Raw genomic sequence first — 21,725 nt, 5'->3', positions numbered from 1 at the left:
AAATCAGGCCCATTGTCTTTAGTAAGCGGTACAAGATCCCTCTTCCCTGAGTTCTGAGGCATCAGCATTCAGGAGAGCCCCTGGCAGCATGTTCCCACACCAGCTGATACAAGATGGCAGGGAGGTCGGGGGCAAAGTGGAGGGGTGGCAATATGGAACAGAAAGGTCTACATGCAGCTGTCCCTTACTGCTGGCAGCTTTTAACACCCTGCCATGTCTGTAGGACAGAATGGGGTGGGCAACCTTCTTGTTCTTAGGAGGAGAATTAGGAGGAACTTCATGGGGTTTCTGTTAGAGCTGATGTAAAGTCATTTTTAGTGCACTTCAACAAGTTTTATTGGTATGTGACAAATCCAGCGAATGAACGGGTGAGCTCTGCACTCTGATTACTCAGATGCCAACTAGTTCCCCAGAGAAAGATGATAAAAGTAATTATATAATCAGGCTGCTGAGCTGGGTAAGATAAAGAGCAAATTAGCCCATCAGCCCAAAACTGACAAAGAGGCAGAAGAAATGCCAAGAGGAAGGGACTCGTGGGAGGGAACAAGGCTAGCTGAGCTCAGTCACACAGAGGCTTCACGGAAGGAAGACTATTTTGTCTCACCTAAAAGGGGGCATGGCGCCCTCATTAAGGACTTCATGATTTGGCCCAATGGAACAGAACTTCAGGTAGTATAAATCAGTGTACCACCGCTGAAGTGAATAGCTAACCTATATACCAGCTAATGAGCTGGCCTTATATTCATGTTAATTTGGAAGGTGTTGCTAAAAATAGTCTCTCCCCTCAACTTTCACTACTAGCTGTCCTCATCTGTTCTTTATCCTGTTAGGGAAAGGAAATCTTAGGATGCCTGCAGGTTGAAATGATTGAAATTACTTCATTTCTTTCTTTTGGCAGCTGTGTTTACATATGCTTGTTCATAACATATTTGCAGGTTTTTTCTTCAAAGTAATAGATGAAAACCCTTTTTCCTGAACAGCATGTTTCAAAGAAGCTTAATACCACAGAAATCAGGAAAATTTGTTCTGCAAAGTTCTCCTGGTTTTTGTATTTCCACAAAACCTATATTACTGTTATTGTTACCGTGTAGAAAGAATCCTCATCAGTTGCTATGACAAAGATAAACAAATCCCCTATAAAGATTCCATAGCCTAAATGAAGAGCAGGGGCTAAAATATTCACAAAAAGGAAATTAATTTTCCGTTGTGAAAGAAAACCTAGAAAATTATTTTTATATGTTGATTTTGTGGTTTTATTTAAAGTATGTTAAAATTCTTATCCTATATAGTAACTGAAATCATACCAGGCTTATACAACATAACTATAGCATTGTGTTTTCTGCCACTGGATTTAAGTCATGGAAGAATTAACACACTGGACCCAAACCCCAGAGGCTCCGCAAGGATAGTGCTTGGGGTCTACTACAGACCCCAGGATCTGATTTGGATATGGATAGAGACTTCTAATATGGAGACCATATCTTTAATATTTTTGATTAAATACATTCTATTAGGAATTGTGTGATTATGGGAGACTTTAATTTCCCAGGTATAGATTGGAGGACTGGTGCTACTAATAATGGCAGGCCCAGATATTTCTGGATGTGATACTTGACAGATTTCTTCACCAAATAGTCACCAACCAACAAGAGGTGATGCCATTTTAGATTTAGTATTGTTAAGTAGCGAGGATCTCATAGAAGAACTGGTTGTAGAGGACAGCCTTGGTTCGAGTGATCATGAGCTAATTCATTTAAACTAAATGGAAGGATAAAGAAACAAAGGTCTGCAGTTAGGGTCCTTGATTTCAAAAGAGCAAACTTTAAAAAATTAAGGGGATTAGTCAGGGAAGTGGACTGGACTGAGGAACTCAAGGATCTGAATGTGAAGGAGGCTTGGAACTACTTTAAGTCAAAGTTGCAGAAGCTATCTGAAGCCTGCATCTCAAACAAGAGGGGCAAAAATGTAGGGAAGAGTTGCAGACCAAACTGGATGAGCAAGCCTCTCCAACAGGTTATTAAGAGAAAGCAGAAAGCCTACAAGAAATGGAAGATAGGAAGGATCAGCAAAGGAAAGCTACCTCCTGGAAGTCAGAAAGTGTAGGGAAAAGGTAAGAATTTGCAAAAGTCAGCCAAAGTTGGACCTTGCAAAGGAAATTAAAACCAACAGTAAAAGGTTTGATAGCCATATAAATAAAAAGAAAACACGGAAAGAAGTGGGACCACTAAGCACTGAGGATGGGGTGGAGATTAAAGATCATCAAGGAATGGCCCAACGCCTACATGAATACTTTGCCTCCATTTTTAATAAGTATAATGAGGAGCTTGCAGGTACAGGCAGAGTGGCTAATGGAAATGAGGATATCGAAGTAGAAATTACCACATCCAAAGTGGAAGTCAAACTCAAATAGCTTAATGGGACAAAACTGGGGGAAGGGAGGGGCAGATAATCTCAATCCAAGAATATTAAAGGAACTGGCACATGAAATTGCAAGCCCAGTACCAAGGATTTTTAAGGAATTCGTAAACTCGGGAGTCGTACCCTATGACTTGAGAATTGCTAATATAGTACCTATTTTTTAAGAAAGGGAAAAGAACTGATCTGGGAAAGTACAGGCCTGTTAGTTTGACCTCAACTGTATACAAGGTATTGGAACAAATTTTGAAAGAGAAAATAGTTAAGGATTTAGAAGTAAACAATAACTGGGATAAAATACGACATGGTTTTACAAAAGTTAGATCATGCCAGACCAACCTGATCTCTTTCTGTGAGAAGATAACTGTTTTTTTTTTAGACAAAGGAAATGCAGTAGATCTAATCTACCTGCATTTCAGTAAGGCACTCGATACAGATCCATATGGGAAATTATTAGTTAAAATGGAGAAGATGGTGAATAATCTGAGACTTGAAAGGTGGATAAGGAACTGGTTAAGGAGGAGACTACAGTGAGTCACACTGAAAGGTAAACTATCAGGCTGGAGGGAGGTTACGAGTGGAGTTTCTCAGGGATTGGTCTTCGGACCAATCTTATTTAACATTTTCATTCATGACCTTGGCTCAAAAAGTGTGAGTGTGCTAATAAAATTTGTGGATGACACAAAGTTGGGAGGTATTGCCAATATCATACAAGAAGATCTGGATGACCTTGAAAACTGGAGTAATAGAAATTAGATGAAATTTAATAGTGCAAAGTGCAAAGTCATGCACGTAGGGACTAACAAGAAGAATTTTTGCTATAAAATGGGAACTTATCAGTTGTAAATGACAGAGGAGGAGAAAGACCTGGATATATTGGTTGATCACAGAATGACTGTGAGCTGCTAATGTGATACAGCCGTGAAAAAGGGCTAATGGGTCCTAGGATGCATGAGGCGAAATATTTCTAGTAGAAACAGTGAAGCGTTAGTAACTTTATACAAGGCACTGGTGAGACCTCATCTGGAATACTGTGTGCAATTCTGGTCTCCCATGTTTAAGAAAGATTAATTCAAACTGGAACAAGTAGAGAGAAGGGCTACAAGAATGATCAGAGAAATGGAATATGATCATCTCAAAGATCTTTGCTTGTTTAGCCTAACCAAAAGAAGGCTGAGGGGAGATATGATTGCTCTCTATAAATACGTCAGACAGATAAATACCAGGGAGGGAGAACAGTTATTTAATTTAAACACCAATGTGAACACAAGAGCAAATGGATATAAAGCCATCAACAAGTTTAGGCTTGAAATTAGACAAAGGTTTCTGACCAGCAGAGGAGTGAAGTTCTGGAACAGCTTTCCAAGGGGAGCAGTGCAGGCAAAAAACCTAACTGGCTTCAAGACTGAGCTTGATAAGTTCATGGAGGGGATGGTATGATGAGATGCCTACAATGGCATATGGCCAATCTGTGACTGCTAGTAACAAACATCCTCAGTGGCCAGGGATGGGGCACTAGACAGAGAGGGAGCTGAATTACTACAGAGAATTCTTTCCCTGGCTGCCTAGTGCCTCTTCCTCCAAACTCTTCCCTCCTACCACCTGTGCTCCTCCCTCCAAGTTTCATGCAGGTTGCTGCAGGATTGGCCCTCCCTATGCTTTACCTTCCTCCATATCCACATCCCACTGAAATAATGAAACTGTCAATTTACAGAGGATGGCCTATTGGCACCGGAAACTGTAGTTTCTTGACATTTGGACGTAGACTGAAAGAGATAGGAATCACCACAGCTCTCATCGCTTTCAAACCTGGGTGCAAAACTCACTTCCTTGACTCACTTTTCCATCAATGACTAGACAAACATGTGCAAACTTGAACTCAGGCCTTATCTCCAAGGATTTCAGGCACTGGTGACCAGCCATCAGTTTAGCTACACTAGTGTGAACCCCTAGCATAGACAGGGAAAGATGCTATTTGCTGTTCTTTGTACTGATGCAGTTATCACTGCTTGAAACTGGAATAAAATGCACGAGTACGAAATGCAGCTTAACCTGTTCATGATTTGCTCTGGTGCAGCTACACAGGTGGCTGGCACCGATGGCTGTGATGGGTACATTTCCAGTCCAGACAAGTCAACTCACTCCTTAAACTCACTTCTTAAAAACACAAAGCATCCAAATATTTATTCAAGTTTCCTCTTAAAGGTGGTGAGACGAGTGGTTTTTTTTGTATTGGTCTTGTTGAATTATTTGGAAGGCGCTCAGACACTACAGAGGTGATGCCATATAATAATCTACAGATGGGTTTAAAAAAATACTGGGAACCCCTTACACAGGTCAACAAAGACTAAGCAATTTCCTGCCCACAGGAAATAAGCACCTCTCACACAACAGCATGAAATATTCACAGCATATCTGTACCAAATGGGAAATGGGGGGAAGCAGTTAGGGATCACCCATCATATACCACATTTCCCCATGCAAATGCTTAATCTACACTGGAATGCATCATGGCTGAATCACTACCGTCTCCTGATAGGCACCCTTTAACCCTCCCTGAATAGGTCACATGGATGCCTCCACAAGTAAGGAGCCCATGGCAGTAGGGCATGGAAGTCAGCCATGCTGCCAAATGCTGGATGTGGTTCTAGGAGTCTCACAAAGGCATCAAGGACACCCATGTATGTTTGAAGTTCCCTAGGTTTTCTGATGACTTGCTAGCTGTCTGGGTATTTCTATAGCACCTAACACTTCAGGATGTAAGTGGACAGATCTGTCTCCTGCCTGTTTTGCCCAACCACTAATCCTGTACCTCCAGGGGAAATATACGGTGCAACTAATCTCAAGAAGCCACAGATTTTTCCATTGCAATATTGAGACGTGCTGGCAAAATCCCTTTGCATCTCCTGAGGGAGTGCAAATGCACTCTGCTTCCAAGCAGTGTGTTTCTCAATAGACAGTAAAAGCAATTCTACATTCAGCACATGGCTGCAGAACCAGCTGCACAGCCTGCACGTGCTGCCTAGGGGATCTCGTCATGAGTCAGATAAAAAGGGAAGGTTTAGGCAGAAAAGAAGTTGCATTTCCACATTCAGGACTAGAACAAATGAGGGTGTAGCAGAAGTAGCAGGGATTAGCAGTAACTACTCCAGTCTCAGAGTGTGAACAACAGGTTAGAAACAAGCTGACTTCAGAATTCTGCTATTTTCTCTCTCATTCGACAGAGCCATGAAGGACATCACACAGGATAGTGATGGGATCCATTCTCACCTCATCTGCACGGGCCAATGGCCCGTTTACTAGAATCAAACAGCTCAACTGCAGCCGCTCAGTCAAAATGCCCAAGTCTGTGAATATGCTGGGCCTGAAATATACAGCGTGGCTGATGTCAACCCAGTGTGGGAAGTGTAGTAATTCCAGTGGGTATTGTGTGTTCGCCAAGGATGGGTGTGGAGGTGGCGATGCTGGTTACAGAGCTACTGGAAAGCCCTATAAATGAGTGCTGCATAACACCCATTACCATGCTAGTGGTTGTGCCACATCATCATACCTTCTGTCATAGCTGACATCCTCTATAGCAGTGCTTCTCAAAGCCGGTCCACCGCTTGTTCAGGGAAAGCCCCTGGTGGGCCGGACCAGTTTGTTTACCTGCCGCGTCCGCAGGTTCGGCCAATCGCAGCTCCCACTGGCCACGGTTCACTGCTCCAGGCCAATGGGGGCTGCAGGAAGGGCGGCCAGCACGTCCCTTGGCCCTCACCGCTTCCCGCAGCCCCCATTGGCCTGGAGCGGCGAACCGCGGCCAGTGGGAGCCGCGATCGGCCGAACCTGCGGAAGCAGCAGGTAAACAAACCGGCCCGGCCCACCACTGGCTGTCCCTGCACAAGCGGTGGAACAAGTTTGGGAACCACTGCTCTATAGCTATTCAGTTCCCTTTCCCATAGTCTGAGACAACATCCTAGTAACACTTGTAGGACTATATAACTGTTACCAAGGGTGTATGTTAGGCCAGGGAGTGAGGATAGGTTGCCAGACTGGACAGAGTCATGTGTGATTGGATATTTCTCAGTCATATGCAGGTCTCTTCCCCTTGAAGCCCCAAACATCACCTTCTTAAGAATATACAGCTGCTGGCAGCCAGTGGAAGTGAACAGACCTACACTAGTACCTCCTTGCAGGGAGAACTGTGGGAGGTTCAGCTCCCTGGGACTTCTGACTATTGGGACTCTAACAGACTTGCTGAGGACACAAGATGTCTGGACCATCAGAAGATGTGAGATTTACCTTGGATTTATTTTGTTTAATGTTCACCTTTCTCCTTGGAGAGAAGTGGTCTGGCAGGGAGCAAACCAGGGAAGCAATGGTGCAGCACTTTGGGAGTGCATTAACTGTGTAATTATTGCTGGAGTACACCAACCCCTTAGGTGCCAGTAGCATGCCAAGCGTACCATGACTTGGAGGCAAGCATTGTACATGCTTCAGCAGCTAGGCCTTGTAGACAGCTAGCCCTGGTGGGTCCCAGTAACCACACAGACTTATGGCTAAGGGGAAGGTTATTTTACCAGGGCTGCCAAGAAATGTTACAAATACCCCAGATACAGAGTTATAGTTCAAAGCGAGCAATAGTGGTTCTTATTTTAGCCCCTTGGGCGGTCCAGTCGAGGGTTAGGTCTCTTCAGGCCTGGTGCCTGGAGTGCCCTCTCCAATCTAGTCTCTGTTCAAACAGCGGCTTGCAGGTTTCCAGGCTAGATTCTGATAGTGTCTCTCACTGGGGTCCTTCTGCACTGACTAAGGGAAGATTAAAAACCTGGGTATGTTTAGTTTTGAGAAAAGAAGACTGAGAAGGGGACCTAATAACAGGTTTTGAAGATGTTAAAGGCTGTTAAAAGAGGACAATGATCAATTGTTCTCCATGCCCACAGAAGGCAGAATAACGGGCTGTAGCAAGAGAGATTTAGATTAGATATTAGGAAAATTTTTCTAACTATAAGGGTAGTTAAGTTCTGGAATAGATTATCAAGGGAGGTTGTGGAATCCCCATCATTGCAAGTTTTAAAAAGAGGTTAAACACCTGTCAGGGATGGTCTAGGTATATTTGGTCCTGCCTCAGCACTGGAGGCTGAACTAGATGATCCCTTGAGGTCCCTTCCTGCCCTGCTTTCCTGTGATTCTAAGCTACCTGCCCTTTATTCATGACTGCATTGTAGAAGTTATTCTAATTGCACTGCACAGTTGGAGTACTGCACAGGAATGTTACCTTGTCTTTCTGCAAAAAACTCATCACAGTCCATTATCATTTAGCTTTAGGTTGTTCAACAACTGTACAATCCCGTAATACTTTTTTTCGTAAAGAGTTGGAAGTACTTCTCGCCTGTTCTATTTGTTTTAAACCACAGTCACTCAGAGAACTGAGGATGTATGAGTCTCACGTCACCCTACCCAGATGCTGTTGCCTCACAATTTCATAGCAACCACATTTCAGATTTTCAAGTATATCCTCTGCAACCATCAATGAGTCACTTGGCACAGCTGAAGAATATTAGCTATACTGAAAAGAAACACTGTGATATGTTTATGTTAACACAAGGGATTCAGCATATCTAGTATTTTCATCCTTACTAAATTGTTCTTTCACAACTTACCATTCATCAATGTTTTCCACTGTTTCACGTCAGAGCCATATTGTTAAGTATGCAAAACAACTTCTGGCAAGAACTATTTTTCCAGTATTGACATGGATGAGCATTGTACTTGTCTGAGCTTGCTAGTCATTCTCACAGCCTCTGTCATGTTTAGCAAATATTCGTTTGGAAGATAATTTGTACAGCTCTCTAGTTCAAAGTTAATTCTATTAACAGTTGTTTCTTTCACTACAGAGGGAATGTACAATCAATGTATATAAATTAATTTACTATTCCAAGAAATTTACAGTTAATGCATACAAATAATGAAAGCTATTTTCAACCAGATTATAAGAATGACCACACTGGATCAGACCAGTGGTCCATCTAGCCCAGTATCCTGTCTTCCAACAGTTGACCGGTGCCAGATGCTCCAAGAGGGAATGAACAGAACCAGTCAATTTATTCAGTGATCCATCCTTTATCATCATCGTATCCCAGCTTCTGGCAGTCAGAGATTTAGGGACACTCAGAGTATGGGGTTGCATCCCTGACCATCTTGGCTAATGTCCTCCAATGGACCTGTCCTCCATGAACTTACCTAATTAGTTTTTGAAGCCGGCTACACTTTTGGCCTTCACAACATCCCCTGACAACAAGTTCCATGGGTTGACTGTGTGTTGTATGAAGTACTCCTTTTGTTTCTTTTAAACCTATTGCCTATTAATTGCATTTGGTGACCCCCTTGTTCTTGTGTCATGCGAAGAAGTAAATAACATTTACCTATTCACTTTCTCCACACCAGTCATAATTTTATAAACCTCTATCATATCCCCCATTAGTCATCTCTTTTCTAAGTTGAACAGTCCCAGTCTTTTTAACCTCTCCCCATAGAGAAGCTGTTCCATACCCCCAAATTGTTTTTGTTGCCCTTCTCTGTACTTTTTCCAATTCTAATATATCTTTTTTGAGATGGGGCAACCAGATGTACATGTAGTATTCAACGTGTGGACATACCATGGATTTATACAGTGGCATTATGACATTTTCTGTCTTATTATCTATACCTTTCCTAATGCTTCCTAATATTGTTAGCTTTTTTGACTGCCGCTGCACACTGAGCAGATGTTTTCAGAGAACTATCCATAATGACTCCAAGATCTCTTTCTTGAGCTGTAACATCTAATTTAGACCCCCAGTATTTTGTATGATCCTCTGTTGACAAAGCAACTCTACTTCATTTTGGCTCAAACAAATAAAGCTTAACCTAAGTCATATTTTATGAATCAAAATGTTTTTTCAGTTTCCTTAAATTCTAACATATGTTATTACAAGTAAAAGTATTTTTAAAACTTAATTTTCTTTCCATACTTATGCTGTACATTGACTTTTTTCACATCATTCAGTATTGTACAGATAATGAAAACAGACTGTTGGTTTTCACTCTAGCTTAAAGTCAATTTCATAATCAAGCTCTGTTGTTTTAATTTAGATGGACTATAGGGGCCCAGGTGTTAGCATAAGCCAGCTATTGTCCAACATGAAAAATTGTTAAACAAGGTCCAAAATTTGGTATACAGTGGCCTTGGGCTGTTTAGTACCATGGCAAACACACCATTAAGTTTTTTTTTAATCTTTTATTAAAGATAAAGAAAAGAAGGGGAAAACCAGTTGGCTGGAAACAGTGAACTGCAGCCATTGGGAGCTGCGGGGGGCCATGCCTGTGGATGGTCAACATAAACAAAATGTCAAGCGGCCCACCAGCAGATTACCCTGATGGGACTCATGTCAAAAGTTGCCAATCCCTGTTATAGGCAATTGTGACCTCTTATTAACTTACATGTATTTGTTACAGTTGAGCTCACAATTTGTAGGCCCAATTATCACAACCGTTCTCATGCACTAGAACTTATTGCAATGTGTAGATGGCAAACCCTGCAAAGAGAATGTTTTTGTTTCCAGTTGACTTTTTATTTTCTTTTTTATTTTCTTCTTCTTTAATTAATGGAAGCATTTCTGTTGAGCTTACGTTTTGAAAAACTTATTTGGGTCAGTAAAACTCATTAGGCACTGCTATTGTTAGCATTCCCCTGGGATTTTTTCTTCCAACTGCATTTGTAAGTAAGCTTGGCAGGACTCAATTTCAATAACCTTTTGCCTGGTAAAGAATCAAATAAATGTTAACTACGAGGAAGGATATTGTTCTGCACATAAGACTGGATTTAGAGTCACTTTGAAACCACCCCAAATTCTCTTTTAACTTAAGCGCTGGAACAATGCCAGTTGCTCATTGTCTATGCATGACACAACTCCTGTCTTGACTAGACTTTCCAGATCTGTTTTGATGATCTGATGGCATATGGCAAACTCACGCTCTCCTTGTAACATTCGGGTGGGCTGCCTGGCTTATTGGACAGCTTTTACAGTGAAATATTACATGCTCTCCATTTCTCCTTTGAAAACCAAAGCATGTTCCTTTAATACTGTAGCTAGACGGCTTTACTTTCCTCCATCAAGTGAGCTTTTCGCCAATTCAGCTGGATCTTTTTGATCCATCACTGGCTTCTCAGGTATGGGAATAAAGACCATAATCAGAGACATTGGAGCTCTCTATCTATGGAGTTTAACCTGCATGTCTATAGTCCCCATCATTGTCAGTGGCTCTCCCATGAATGTCAACAGAGCATTTCATGTAGATTGGAAGATACGCCTTTTCTGATATAAGCAATACTGACGCTTCTATATTCACTTCCATTCAAAGTGAAGGTTCTTCTAATAGTGGTGTTACCCAGAACCTGTAGCAAGGCCCTAATGGCATGAGGATGTGCATGGTCATATCGTCTCCAGAGCTATTCTTTCTATATTCTTCTTAGTTTTACTGCAGAAAATACAAGCTCCTTCTCTTCCCATGTCCCAGGGGCATGTTTTTGTCCTGTTTACTCGTATACGTTTTTCCTCTAGACATGTGTTTCTACTTGCATATTCAGTGTGTCCCTTTCTACCCCAATACCAGGAAGGTAGGTCTCCAAACCAAAGCATCACTTCTTAATAATCTCGCTTGCTGCATCAGTGTCTGATATTTTGCTTCTGGTACATGAAGCCAGGCTCAGGTGAGCAGCACTTCTGTATTGTCTCTCTGCATGGACCACAGACCAGCGTGTCATCAGTATATGTCTGTTTCATTTGTTACATTACTTAGTAAGCAAGGCAAAGATGTGAACCTAGTCATACTGCAACAGTATGTATCTCATGACTCATCTCAAAACTCCCCTAAGGAATCAAAATTTTAATTATAACATATTTAAAACTACAAACCTGTCAACCGTTAGAGAATAGACAACTCTATTCTATTTCTTACATAAAGCAAGAGTTATGTTAAATAAGGAACAAATTCTCATGCCAACTGAGGCCCTGATTAAGCAAAGTACTTAGAAATATACTTATTAAGTTTATGCTTAAAGTTAAGCATATGCTTAAGTACCTTGAGGCCCAAATCATTTGAGCACATGCTTAACTTTAAGCGTGTCCTTTGCTGAATAGGAAGTGATTACTCACACGTTTAAAGTTAAGCACATGCTTAAGTACCTTACTGAACTGGGGCCTTCAGATTACATTGCACTGATGAATACATGGAGAACCACTCCCAGGTTGTGGGATACATATTATGGTCAATAGCTTCAGGTACCCCACCAATATTTGTCCTGCCCATGAGTAGCATATCAACAGCTGCCAGCCTATCACTGTAGGTAACAGCACCGTAGAAACAGTATATCTCAAAATGATGTCACCACATCAGCCAGTTGGCATGATCCAATGTGTCAACACCACTAACAGAAGCAACAATTTCAGGCCACTATATTCAACCGTGACATAGTTTAACACAAGATTGTTTTGCTGTCCAGAGGGTAGTTAAAGAGGTTTAATCCGATAGGCTATTTTACCTCTGAGTCACAGTAGTTCCATACTAATAGTTAAGGCCCTACCAAATTTACAGCCATGAAAAAAATGTCACAGACCGTGAAATGCGATCATCCCCCATGAAATCTGGCTATTGTGGGGGGGGTCTACGGTTGGCTGGGCTCCAGTGGCTAGTCCTGGCCAGGCTGGGCAGGGACAGGATTTCCTCCTCCCCCAGCTGCAGGAAGCTCTGCGGATGTGCTGCCTTCAGAGATGGGCTCCCAGTCAGCAGTTGTGGAGCTTCCTACTGCAGCTTCCAGCTTCCAGCATGCTGCCCTTACTTCTGTGCTGCCTTCAGAGCTGAGCTGAAGTGAGAGCAGCCACTGAGCTTCCTGCAGCCAGGGGAGGCTCCTGGGGGTTGGGGGGGTCTGACCCGGCCCCAGAAACAGCCCCTGCAGGGGAAGAGAAAGTCCTGTCTCAACACAGCCCGGTTGGGACTAGCAGCTGGACCCCGGCGCACAGTAGGAGCCCCCAGCTTGAGCACTCCTAGCCCTGTCCCTCCCCAGCTCTGGGCCCAGTGCTCAGGGGTTAAAAGGACCTTGGGCAGGCTGTGGGAGGGGACCACAGCAGCCCCCTGACTATGGGATCCTGGGCAGTTGCCCATCTGTAAGGCTGACCCCACCCCACCTCAAAAGCGACAACCCCGCATACCCTGCAACCCTCACTTCTGTGCTGATGCCCCCACTAGCAGCAATGCAGAAGTAAGGGTGGCAATCCCACAACCCCCACCCCATCTCCCCCTTTTGGTCAGAACCCCCACAGTTACAACACTGTGAAATTTCAGATGTAAACATCTAAAAGCATAAAATTGACTATTTTTAAAATCCTGTGACTTTGAAATTGACCAAAATGGACCATGAATTTGGTAGGGCCCTACTTATAGTCTTCTGTGCTACCAGGACAGAACTCCTCCAATTCCCAACAAGCCCTGCTGTGAGAGTAAGAGCCTGGTACAGCTTGCTTGCTTCTGGCCCTGCCACTTTCTCAACCCTTTATCTCCAGTGCCTGTTTTTTTGCCTTTCCATGTATCAAACAGAAAATCAGGAAAAATATAAAAACTGACAAGAAACAGAGGTATATAAACTGGGGTTAAAATTAAATAGACAATTTTTAAGTGTTGTGTTAAATCTTTTCCCCACTCCTCTCTATGTGGTATTGTTATAGATTCCTAGATTCCAAGGCCAGAAGGGTCCATTGTGATCACCTAAGCTGATTTCCTGTTCACAAAAGCCATATAACTTCCCCAAAATAATTCCTGTTTGAATTAGATCATGTCTTAAAAATATATATATGAGTTGAGTTAAATATATCTAAGTTGAGTTGCTATGAGTTGGGTTCAAACTTCGTTGAAACTGATGGGTGTGAATGCACCCTTCATTTAAGATAGCTGCAAGAGACATTAAGGCGCCTCACCTAAAACAAGGCAGAATGGAGTCTGTCCAAAAATTAGCATCATAAGCCTGGAGGGTTCCACTGGATATTTTTTTACCAGAGATATTTTGTGGGTGGGTGTGTGGGTGAATGGTGTGGCCTTGGGAGAAGCCCTGTGTTCAGGGAAACAGGACTTTGTACGTTCTCTGTAAATAAACAAAATTGCATCAAACAGATACCTATCATCAATTTCTCCTCCTAACTGGAACAACCTGCTAGACCCTGAACTATGGCTAGCTGCTCAGGTCAAAAAGGGTAACAATATGCTGTCTGTTTACAGCCTGAGTCTGAGCACTCACAGCCCCCACTGACGTTACCACATTGCACAATCAGGTCCACATATTACAAGTTCTTCGGGGCAGGAACTGGTCGGATCATATGTCGGTAAATTACCTGGTGCCCTCTTAGGCATTAAACAAATGTAAACAATAACAGCCCATACCAGGCAAGCTAGACTTGCTGTCAAGAGAAACAGAGACAGAGGAAGATAGGCTGGGAAATTAAAAGAGAAAGGAAGGGAAGAAGAGAGCAGCTTTTACAATAAATGTGCATTCTATTTTCCTTCCAGGAACAAAATAGCAGAGCATCTGAAGGGGCACTGTGAGCCCAAGAATATTCAGTCTCAGACAAGATGAGGAGGGGAAACGAGCTGCTGTAACAAGTTTAAAAGCAATCTAGAAAGTGCTGAACTGTCTTAAACACTTTCTGTATGTATCATCTGTTATTTCAACACTTGCCATGTATTTATTAAAACAGAATGATCTACTGTGTTAATATAACTATACAGAGTTATACAAACATCTGTATCATAAGTGTCCAACAAATCTTTTCTAAAAGCCATGTTAGCTTCACGTCCAACAATTTATAGCTGGATGAGGTCTCTTTTGAAGGTAGACAAATTCATACTTTCACTTGTGACCTCATAAATCATTACTGCACACTTATACGTTCCCTGAACTGATTTTTCCAGTGAAGAGAGGGGAGAAAATAGTCAGCCTCCTATTACCCAAACTGAAATATCCCACTGCCCATCATTATACTGTGTAGTTCTGTGTGATGATGTCATATGACAAAGTTTTACTCAGCACGGGTTCATATCTATATTATATTGTAGTGTGTGGGAAAGTTTCGAAATAAGAGGAGAATCAGTTACTATAATGAGGGAAATCAGGGCTATAGTTTTAAGCAAAATGATCTTGGGGAATGGTTTGGATGATTCGGGGACTTCACAGTGGAATGGGGCCTTCTATGTTTGTGGCAGCTATTCTCAGCCACCCTCTCGTGGAATGAGTTTGGGGTGTTCAGCCTATTTTCTAGTGAATATGTGCTCTGTTCTACATCTCCAAGGTCCTGATCCAAAGCCCACTGAAATCAATGGGAGCCCTTCCACTGACTTCAATTAACTTTGGGATCTGGGCCCAAAGGTGGGCAATTTAACAATAATAACACTCTTTTGGAGCAGATCCAAGGTATGAAGCACCTCAGTGCTCCAGCTATTCCTAGCTGCCAGACTTGCCAGCATTGGCTATAGCCACCTGAGCATACATTACAGCAGCTCTCAAACTACTTTAAACTTACAACATAAACAGGAGCAGTCATCAGCCAGCGCCAGAATTCAGGGGTCATAAAGGTGGACTTCACCCCTTTAGCCATACAGCTCAGACTCTGGGCCATAGCCTCAAAACAAAGAGAGACCTTCTCACTCGACTCTTCTGAGTGATAGCCACCTCATTATGTGATCAGGGCAGCCTCCTCCCCACACTGGCCCCACACTTTTTCTCAGTCTGCCTAATATATATAAAGCAATGGGGCTTGGTTGCTTTATGAGAGGCTTTGACACTTCATATGCTCCTGCCTGGTCTCTGAATCCTTCCAATAAATATAGGAAAGAGAGGGGGTTTCTGTATTGGACTCATGTGGCCCTAGTGTCCAGAGTCCTTTAAAAATCCACACAGGTACCATATAAAATGACACTCCCCTACTACACATATTATTTTCAAAGTGCTTATAATGAGTTAATGGGTGCACACATATACAAACCATTAACTATTCAGCAAACAGTTCCACCTTTAACTATATTTAGATGGAAATAGGATTTTTCTTCTTTGATTGACCATACTTGGTAAAACAAGTCCAATAAAATTCATGTTTTAATGTATTTTTAACAGCCCTGATATTTCGGGGAGGAGGGGAAGAATAATCTTCATGTAAATCTCTCTAGGCCAGTGATTCTCAACCAGGGGTATGTGTATCTCTGTGGTTACGCAGAGGTCTTCCAGGGGGTACACCAACTCATCGAGATATTTGCCTAGTTTTACAACAGGCTACATAAAAAGCACTAGCAAAGTCAGTACAAACTAAAATTTCATCCAGACAAAATGAGAAAGTAAGCAATTTTTCAGTAATATTTCAGTAATACACTTTTGTATTTTTATGTCCGATTTTGTAAGCAAGTAGTTTTTAAGTGAGGTGAAACTTGGGGCATGCAAGAAAAAATCATCTTCCTGAAAAGGGTACAGTAGTCTGGAAAGGTTGAGACCCACTGCTCTAGGCTGTTCCTGCCAACTCACCTTTTTCAAAGGTAACTTCTCCATGTAGCACGGTATCATTCCCTCTGAGTACTTCACCTCTCACTGTGACTTGTGGAAGGCTGTCTGTCAGCAGAGCTACCCCGATTGTCACATTTGCACCAGGCCTAATGTTCCGGGGACCTGTCACCAGAAATGTGGGTCTGGAAAACATAAAAGGGGAAGAGGAGTAAATCAAATCCACTCATCACAGTCTGGTATTTAATAATCTTGTTTTACAAAAGGCAATAACTATGTTGGTGACAAATTCTATATTTCTGCTGTTACACACACACCCTATTGTTCTTATATACCAATGCTAGAAGTCTAAATAATCAGATGGGTGAACTAGAGTTCCTTGTATTAAATGAGGATATTGATATAACAGGCATCACAGAAACTCGGTGGAATGAGGATAGACAATGAGACACAGTAATACCAGGGTACAAAATATATTGGAAGGACAGAACAGGTCGTGCTGGTGGGGGAGTGGCACTACATGTGGGAAAAAAGCATAGAATCAAATGAACTAAAAATCTTAAATGAACCAAACTGTACCACTGAATCTCTATAGTAATAGTAATTCCATGCTGGAATAATAAGATAGTAATTCCATGCTGGAATAATAAGAATATAGCACTAGGGATGTATTACCAACCACCTGACCAGGATGGTGATAGTGACTGTGAAATGCTCAGTGAGATTAGAGAGGCTATTAAAATAAAAAACTCAATAATAATGGGGGATTTCATCTATCCCCATATTGACTGGGTACAAATCACCTCAGGACGGGACGCAGAGATAAAGTTTCTTGACAACTTAAATGACTGCTTCTTGGAGCAGCTAGTCCTGGAACCCGCAAGAGGAGAGGAAATTCTTGATTTAGTCCTAAGTGGAGCACTGAATCAGGTCCAAGAGGTGAATATAGCTGGACCCCTTGGTAATAGTGACCATAATATAATTAAATTTAAATTCCCTGTGGCGGGGAAAACACCACAGCGGCCCAACACTGTAGCATTTAATTTCAGAAAGGAGAACTACACAAAAATGAGGAGGTTTGTTAAACAGAAATTAAAAGGTACAGCACTAAAAGTAAAATCCCTCCAAGCTGCGTGGAAACTTTTTAAATAGATTTTTTTAAATACATTTAATAGAGGCTCAACTTAAATGTATACCCCAAACTGAAAAACATAGTAAGAGAACCAAAAAAGAGCCACCATGGCGAAACAACAAAGTAAAAGAAGCAATGAGAGGCAAAAAGGTATCCTTTAAAAAGTGGAAGTTAAATCCTAATGCGGAAAATAGAAAGGAGCATAAACTCTGGAAAATGAAGTGTAAAAATATAATTAGGAAGGCCAAAAAAGAATTTGAAGAACAGCTAGCCAAAGACTCAAAAAGTAATAGCAAAAAAAATTTTAAGTACATCAGAAGCAGGAAGCCTGCTAAACAACCAGTGGGGCTACTGGACAATCGAGATACTAAGGGAGCAATCAAGGACAATATGGCCATTGCAGAGAAACTAAATGAATTCTTTGCATCGGTCTTCACGGTTGAGGATGTGAAGGAGACTCCCAAACCTGAGCCATTCTTTTTAGGTGACAAATCTGAGGAACTGTCCCAGATTGAGGTGTCATTAGAGCAGGTTTGGGAACAAATTGATAAACTAAACAGTAATAAGTCACTGGGACCAGATGGTATTCACCCAAGAATTCTGAAGGAACTCAAATGTGAAATTGCAGGACTACTAACTGTCGTCTGTAACCTATCATTTAAATCAGCTTCTGTACCAAATGACTGGAGGATAACTAATGTGATGCCAATTTTTAAAAAGGGCTACTACAGGGTGTTAAACCTGACTTCAGTACCGGGCAAACCGGTTGAAACTATAGTAAAGAACAAAACTGTCAGACACATAGATGAACTTAATTTGTTGGGGAATAGTCAACATAGTTTTTGTAAAGGGAAATCATGCCTCACCAATTTACTAGAATTCTTTCGGAAGTTGGGGTGGTCAACAAGCACGTGGACAAGGGGAATCCAGTGGATATAGTGAATTTAGATTTTCAGAAAGCCTTTGACAAGGTCCCTCACCAAAGGCTCTTAAGCAAAGTAAGCAGTCATGGAATAAGAGGGAAGGTTCTCTCATGGATTGATAACTGGTTAAAAGATAGGAAACAAAGGGTAGGAATAAATGGTCAGTTTTCAGAATGGAGAGAGGTAACTAGTGGTGTCCCCAGGGGTCTGTACTGGGCCCAGTCCTATCTAACATATTCATAAATGATCTGGAAAAGGGGGTAAATAGTGAGGTGGCAAAATTTGCAGATGATACAAAACTATTCAAGATAGTTAAGTCCCCGGCAGACTGCAAAGAGCTACAAAAGGATCTCTCAAAACTGAGTGACTGAGCAACAAAACAGCAGATGAAATTCAATGTTGATAAATGTAAAGTAATGCACATTGGAAAACATAATCCCAACTACACATATAAAATGATGGGGTCTAAATTAGCTGTTACCACTCAAGAAAGAGATCTTGGAGTCATTGTGGATAGTTCTCTGAAAACATCCACTCAATGTGCAGCGGCAGTCAAAAAAGCAAACAGAATGTTGGAAATCATTAAGAAAGGGATAATAAAAAGACAGAAAATATCATATTGCCTCTATATAAATCCATGATACACCCACATCTTGAATCCTGCATGCAGATGTGGTCGCCCCATCTCAAAAAAGATACATTGGAATTGGAAAAGGTTTAGAAAAGGGCAACAAAAATGATTAGGGGTATGGAACGGCTGCCGTAAGAGGAACGATTAATAAAACTGGGACTTTTCAGCTTGGAAAAGAGATGACTAAAGGGGAATATAATAGAGGTCTATAAAATCATGACTGGTGTGGAGAAAGTACATAAGGAACTGCTATTTACTCCTTCTCATAACACACGAACTAGGAGTCACCAAATGAAATTAATAGGCAGCAGGTTTAAAACAAACAAAGGAAGTATTTTTTAACACAACGCACAGTCAACCTGTGGAACTCCTTGCCAGAGGATGTTGTGAAGGCCAAGACTATAATAGGGTTCAAAAAAGATCGAGATAAATTAATGGAGGATAGGTCCATCAATGGCTATTAGCCAGGAAAGGGAAGGGATGGTGTCCCTCGCCTCTTTTGCCAGAAGCTGGGATTGAGCGACCGGGGATGGATCACTTGATGATTACATGTTCTGTTCATTTCCTCTGGGGCACTTGGCATTGATACTGGGCTAGACAGACCTTTGGTCTGACCCATTATGGCTATTCTTATGTTCACCCTACTGCATGTTGAGGCAGAGGCTTATACAAACAATGTAGGCCAAAAGCCTAATGGGTAGAAATTGCCTCAAGTAAATTGTACTCCATTTTGCTAGCCTTGAATTAGTAAGAAGAAATAGTTCTGAGTTTATTCTTTGCTGGGGGGGTGTGTGTGTGTGTTACTAATTAACTGAAAAAAGACAACTGGGCTGGATGGTCAAGAGGGGAGTGGAGGAGTCAAGAGGCACCAACTTTATTAGATGGCAGATTGACGACCCTAAAGCAAAGGCATACACCCCAAGGACAAGATAAGGAGTTGAGCCAGAGGGACGAGATAAGAAACATCTGCAGATACTCCTGGTAACAACTCAAAATAATGCTGATTAAGAACAATTTTGAATACCTCATGATTGGCAGCTCTGGTGTGACACAGCAAGGTCCATAGGTTTGTATGGGACCTTATTATGATAAAAGAAGAGTGTGTTGCCATGGGACTTTGGGTTTGTTCTGCATCAACATTGGAGCTTTGAATGCATTTAACAGAGACCCAGATCCCCTCCCTTGTGTGCAGTTTCAGCTGGCCACCGGAACTGACTGAGCAACACTAAGGACTGGTAACTTTTAGATCCACCTGCAGAACCTTGCCGGGGGGGGGGGGGGGGGGGGCGTGAATGGAAGCATATGCTGATATTAATGCTTAAATTGTACTCTCAATAAATGCAGTGTATTGCCTTATCCCCTTTTAATAGATTGTGTGTGCTGCTTATAAGCATAACAGCATTACTGTACAAGCCCAATCATTTCACCTCCCTCTAATAGAGGGAGATTACACTGAAGATACTTTATTGATAGGGTAGTGTCAGTGCCAATGTCCAGTTTAACTCATTCGTTCTTTGCTACCTACCAAAATGGGAATCAAGTCCGGAAGCCAACTTACAAATTAATTTCCGGTAACACAGAAGTTACTCTTTGCAGGCAAACCTCAATGCCAGTGCAGAGACCCACTTATGTCAATGGAACCTTAGGCGGGCACAGGGGGTCCACCCGCACAAAGGAACCTGCAGGATCGGGGCCTTTTGTGACTCATCTTCCTCCACCGACTTCAGTGGGAGGAGGCAAAGGCCCCAAGCTTAAAAAAATGCAACTTAAATCCCAAAGAAGCACCTAAAAGCTGTGGTTAGTCTGTGAAACTCCTAGAAAATAAACAAGAAAGAAAACAGGCGAAGCCGCACACCCATCTCAATGCTGCAGGCTCAGGTAATTTTGTGTCACAACATATTTAGCATGGGAGAGGGCAAATCACAGTGAAACACAAGAGGGGATCCAAAAACGCATTCCCTATCTGGGAGGTTATTGAAAATAAAGCACCCTTCCCTCGCACAGAAAAGCAGAGGGATTTCTCTGGTTCCTCCTACCCATGACTCACTACGGGGGGTGAGGGGGGGACAAATTAATGTTACACGCAGTGCATGTGAAATGCACCGTACAGCAGTCGGAGTGGGCAAGCAGCTGGCTATAAAGTTTGCTCCATTTTTTTGCAGTGCTGTGATCACCCTGGGAGGGAACGTCTCAGCGGGCCCCAGCTGAGGCCAATGACTGGCCATCGCTTTCTGCGGCCCCGATCCTGCTCCACTGGAAACGGGAGGATCCGGCCGCCGCAGCACCGCGTTCAGGCCTGAGTGGGTCACCGCACGCACGGCGCCTTGCCTCCAGCCAGCCCCCCTCTTCCCGCCCCCCGCGGCTCGCCCTCGTCCATACCCCGCCGCAGCGGCAGCCGACGCTGCCAGGAGACACGAGACGAGATGAAGGAAGGAGAGCGGAGCGGAGCCGCTCGGTGCAGCCCGGCCTGGGAACAGCATCCTGCTCCGGGAGTGTGCAAAGCGGCTCGCGGGATGCTGCTTGCCTCCTCCCCTGGCTCCCGTCCCGCCGGAGCTGGCCGCAGGGCGGGGCGTGCCCGCTCGGGGAGTGAAAGAAGCTCCTTCTTGCCGCCCCACCCCTCCCTCTCGCTTTACGCGGGGCTCTTCCCAACCTTCCTCCCTGCTGCGAGGGCTGCGGGCTCCAAAATAGACCGGCCCGCTCCCCTCGCCCTGACACGGCCTCTGGCCCTTCCCTGCCAGCAGGGGCGGCTGCAGAGCGCGGGGAAGGGATGTGGCCGCGTTTGAAGCCTGCCGGCCAGAGTGCGCTAGTCTCGCTGAAGCGAGCTGTAGCTCAGGAAAGCTTATGCTCAGATAACTTTGTGAGTCTCTAAGGTGCCACAAGTCCTCCTTTTCTTTTTTGCAAATATAGACTAACACGGCTGCTACTCTGAAACACCACCAGGATGCCCCTGATAGCCAGCCCCACCTCTCCACGGTGCCTGTCTAAGCAGTGCCAGCCGCCCCCAGTTAAAGACGAGTTCAAGCTTGAAAGAAACTGGGCTGAGTGGAAAACATGCAATCATTGTCCTAGACT

At 43.0% G+C, this 21,725-nt stretch overlaps 1 protein-coding gene across 1 annotated transcript in view; it reads right to left on the bottom strand.

The window, feature by feature from the left end:
- CD109 (CD109 molecule) overlaps positions 1-21,419 on the bottom strand; it is a 124,413-nt gene extending 102,994 nt beyond the window's left edge. The window contains exons 1-2 of the mRNA XM_037894336.2: positions 21,033-21,419; positions 15,992-16,152 (exon numbers count right to left, since the gene is read on the bottom strand). Of these exons, the coding sequence (XP_037750264.1) occupies positions 15,992-16,152; positions 21,033-21,133 (262 nt within the window). The 5' untranslated portion in view covers positions 21,134-21,419. The remainder of the gene's footprint in view (positions 1-15,991; positions 16,153-21,032) is intronic.
- Between the last annotated feature and the right edge of the window lie 306 nt (positions 21,420-21,725).

Source organism: Chelonia mydas, chromosome 3, assembly GCF_015237465.2.
Source record: "Chelonia mydas isolate rCheMyd1 chromosome 3, rCheMyd1.pri.v2, whole genome shotgun sequence".
NCBI classification, from domain to species: domain Eukaryota; kingdom Metazoa; phylum Chordata; order Testudines; family Cheloniidae; genus Chelonia; species Chelonia mydas.
This window is presented reverse-complemented; position numbering and strand designations above follow the sequence as displayed.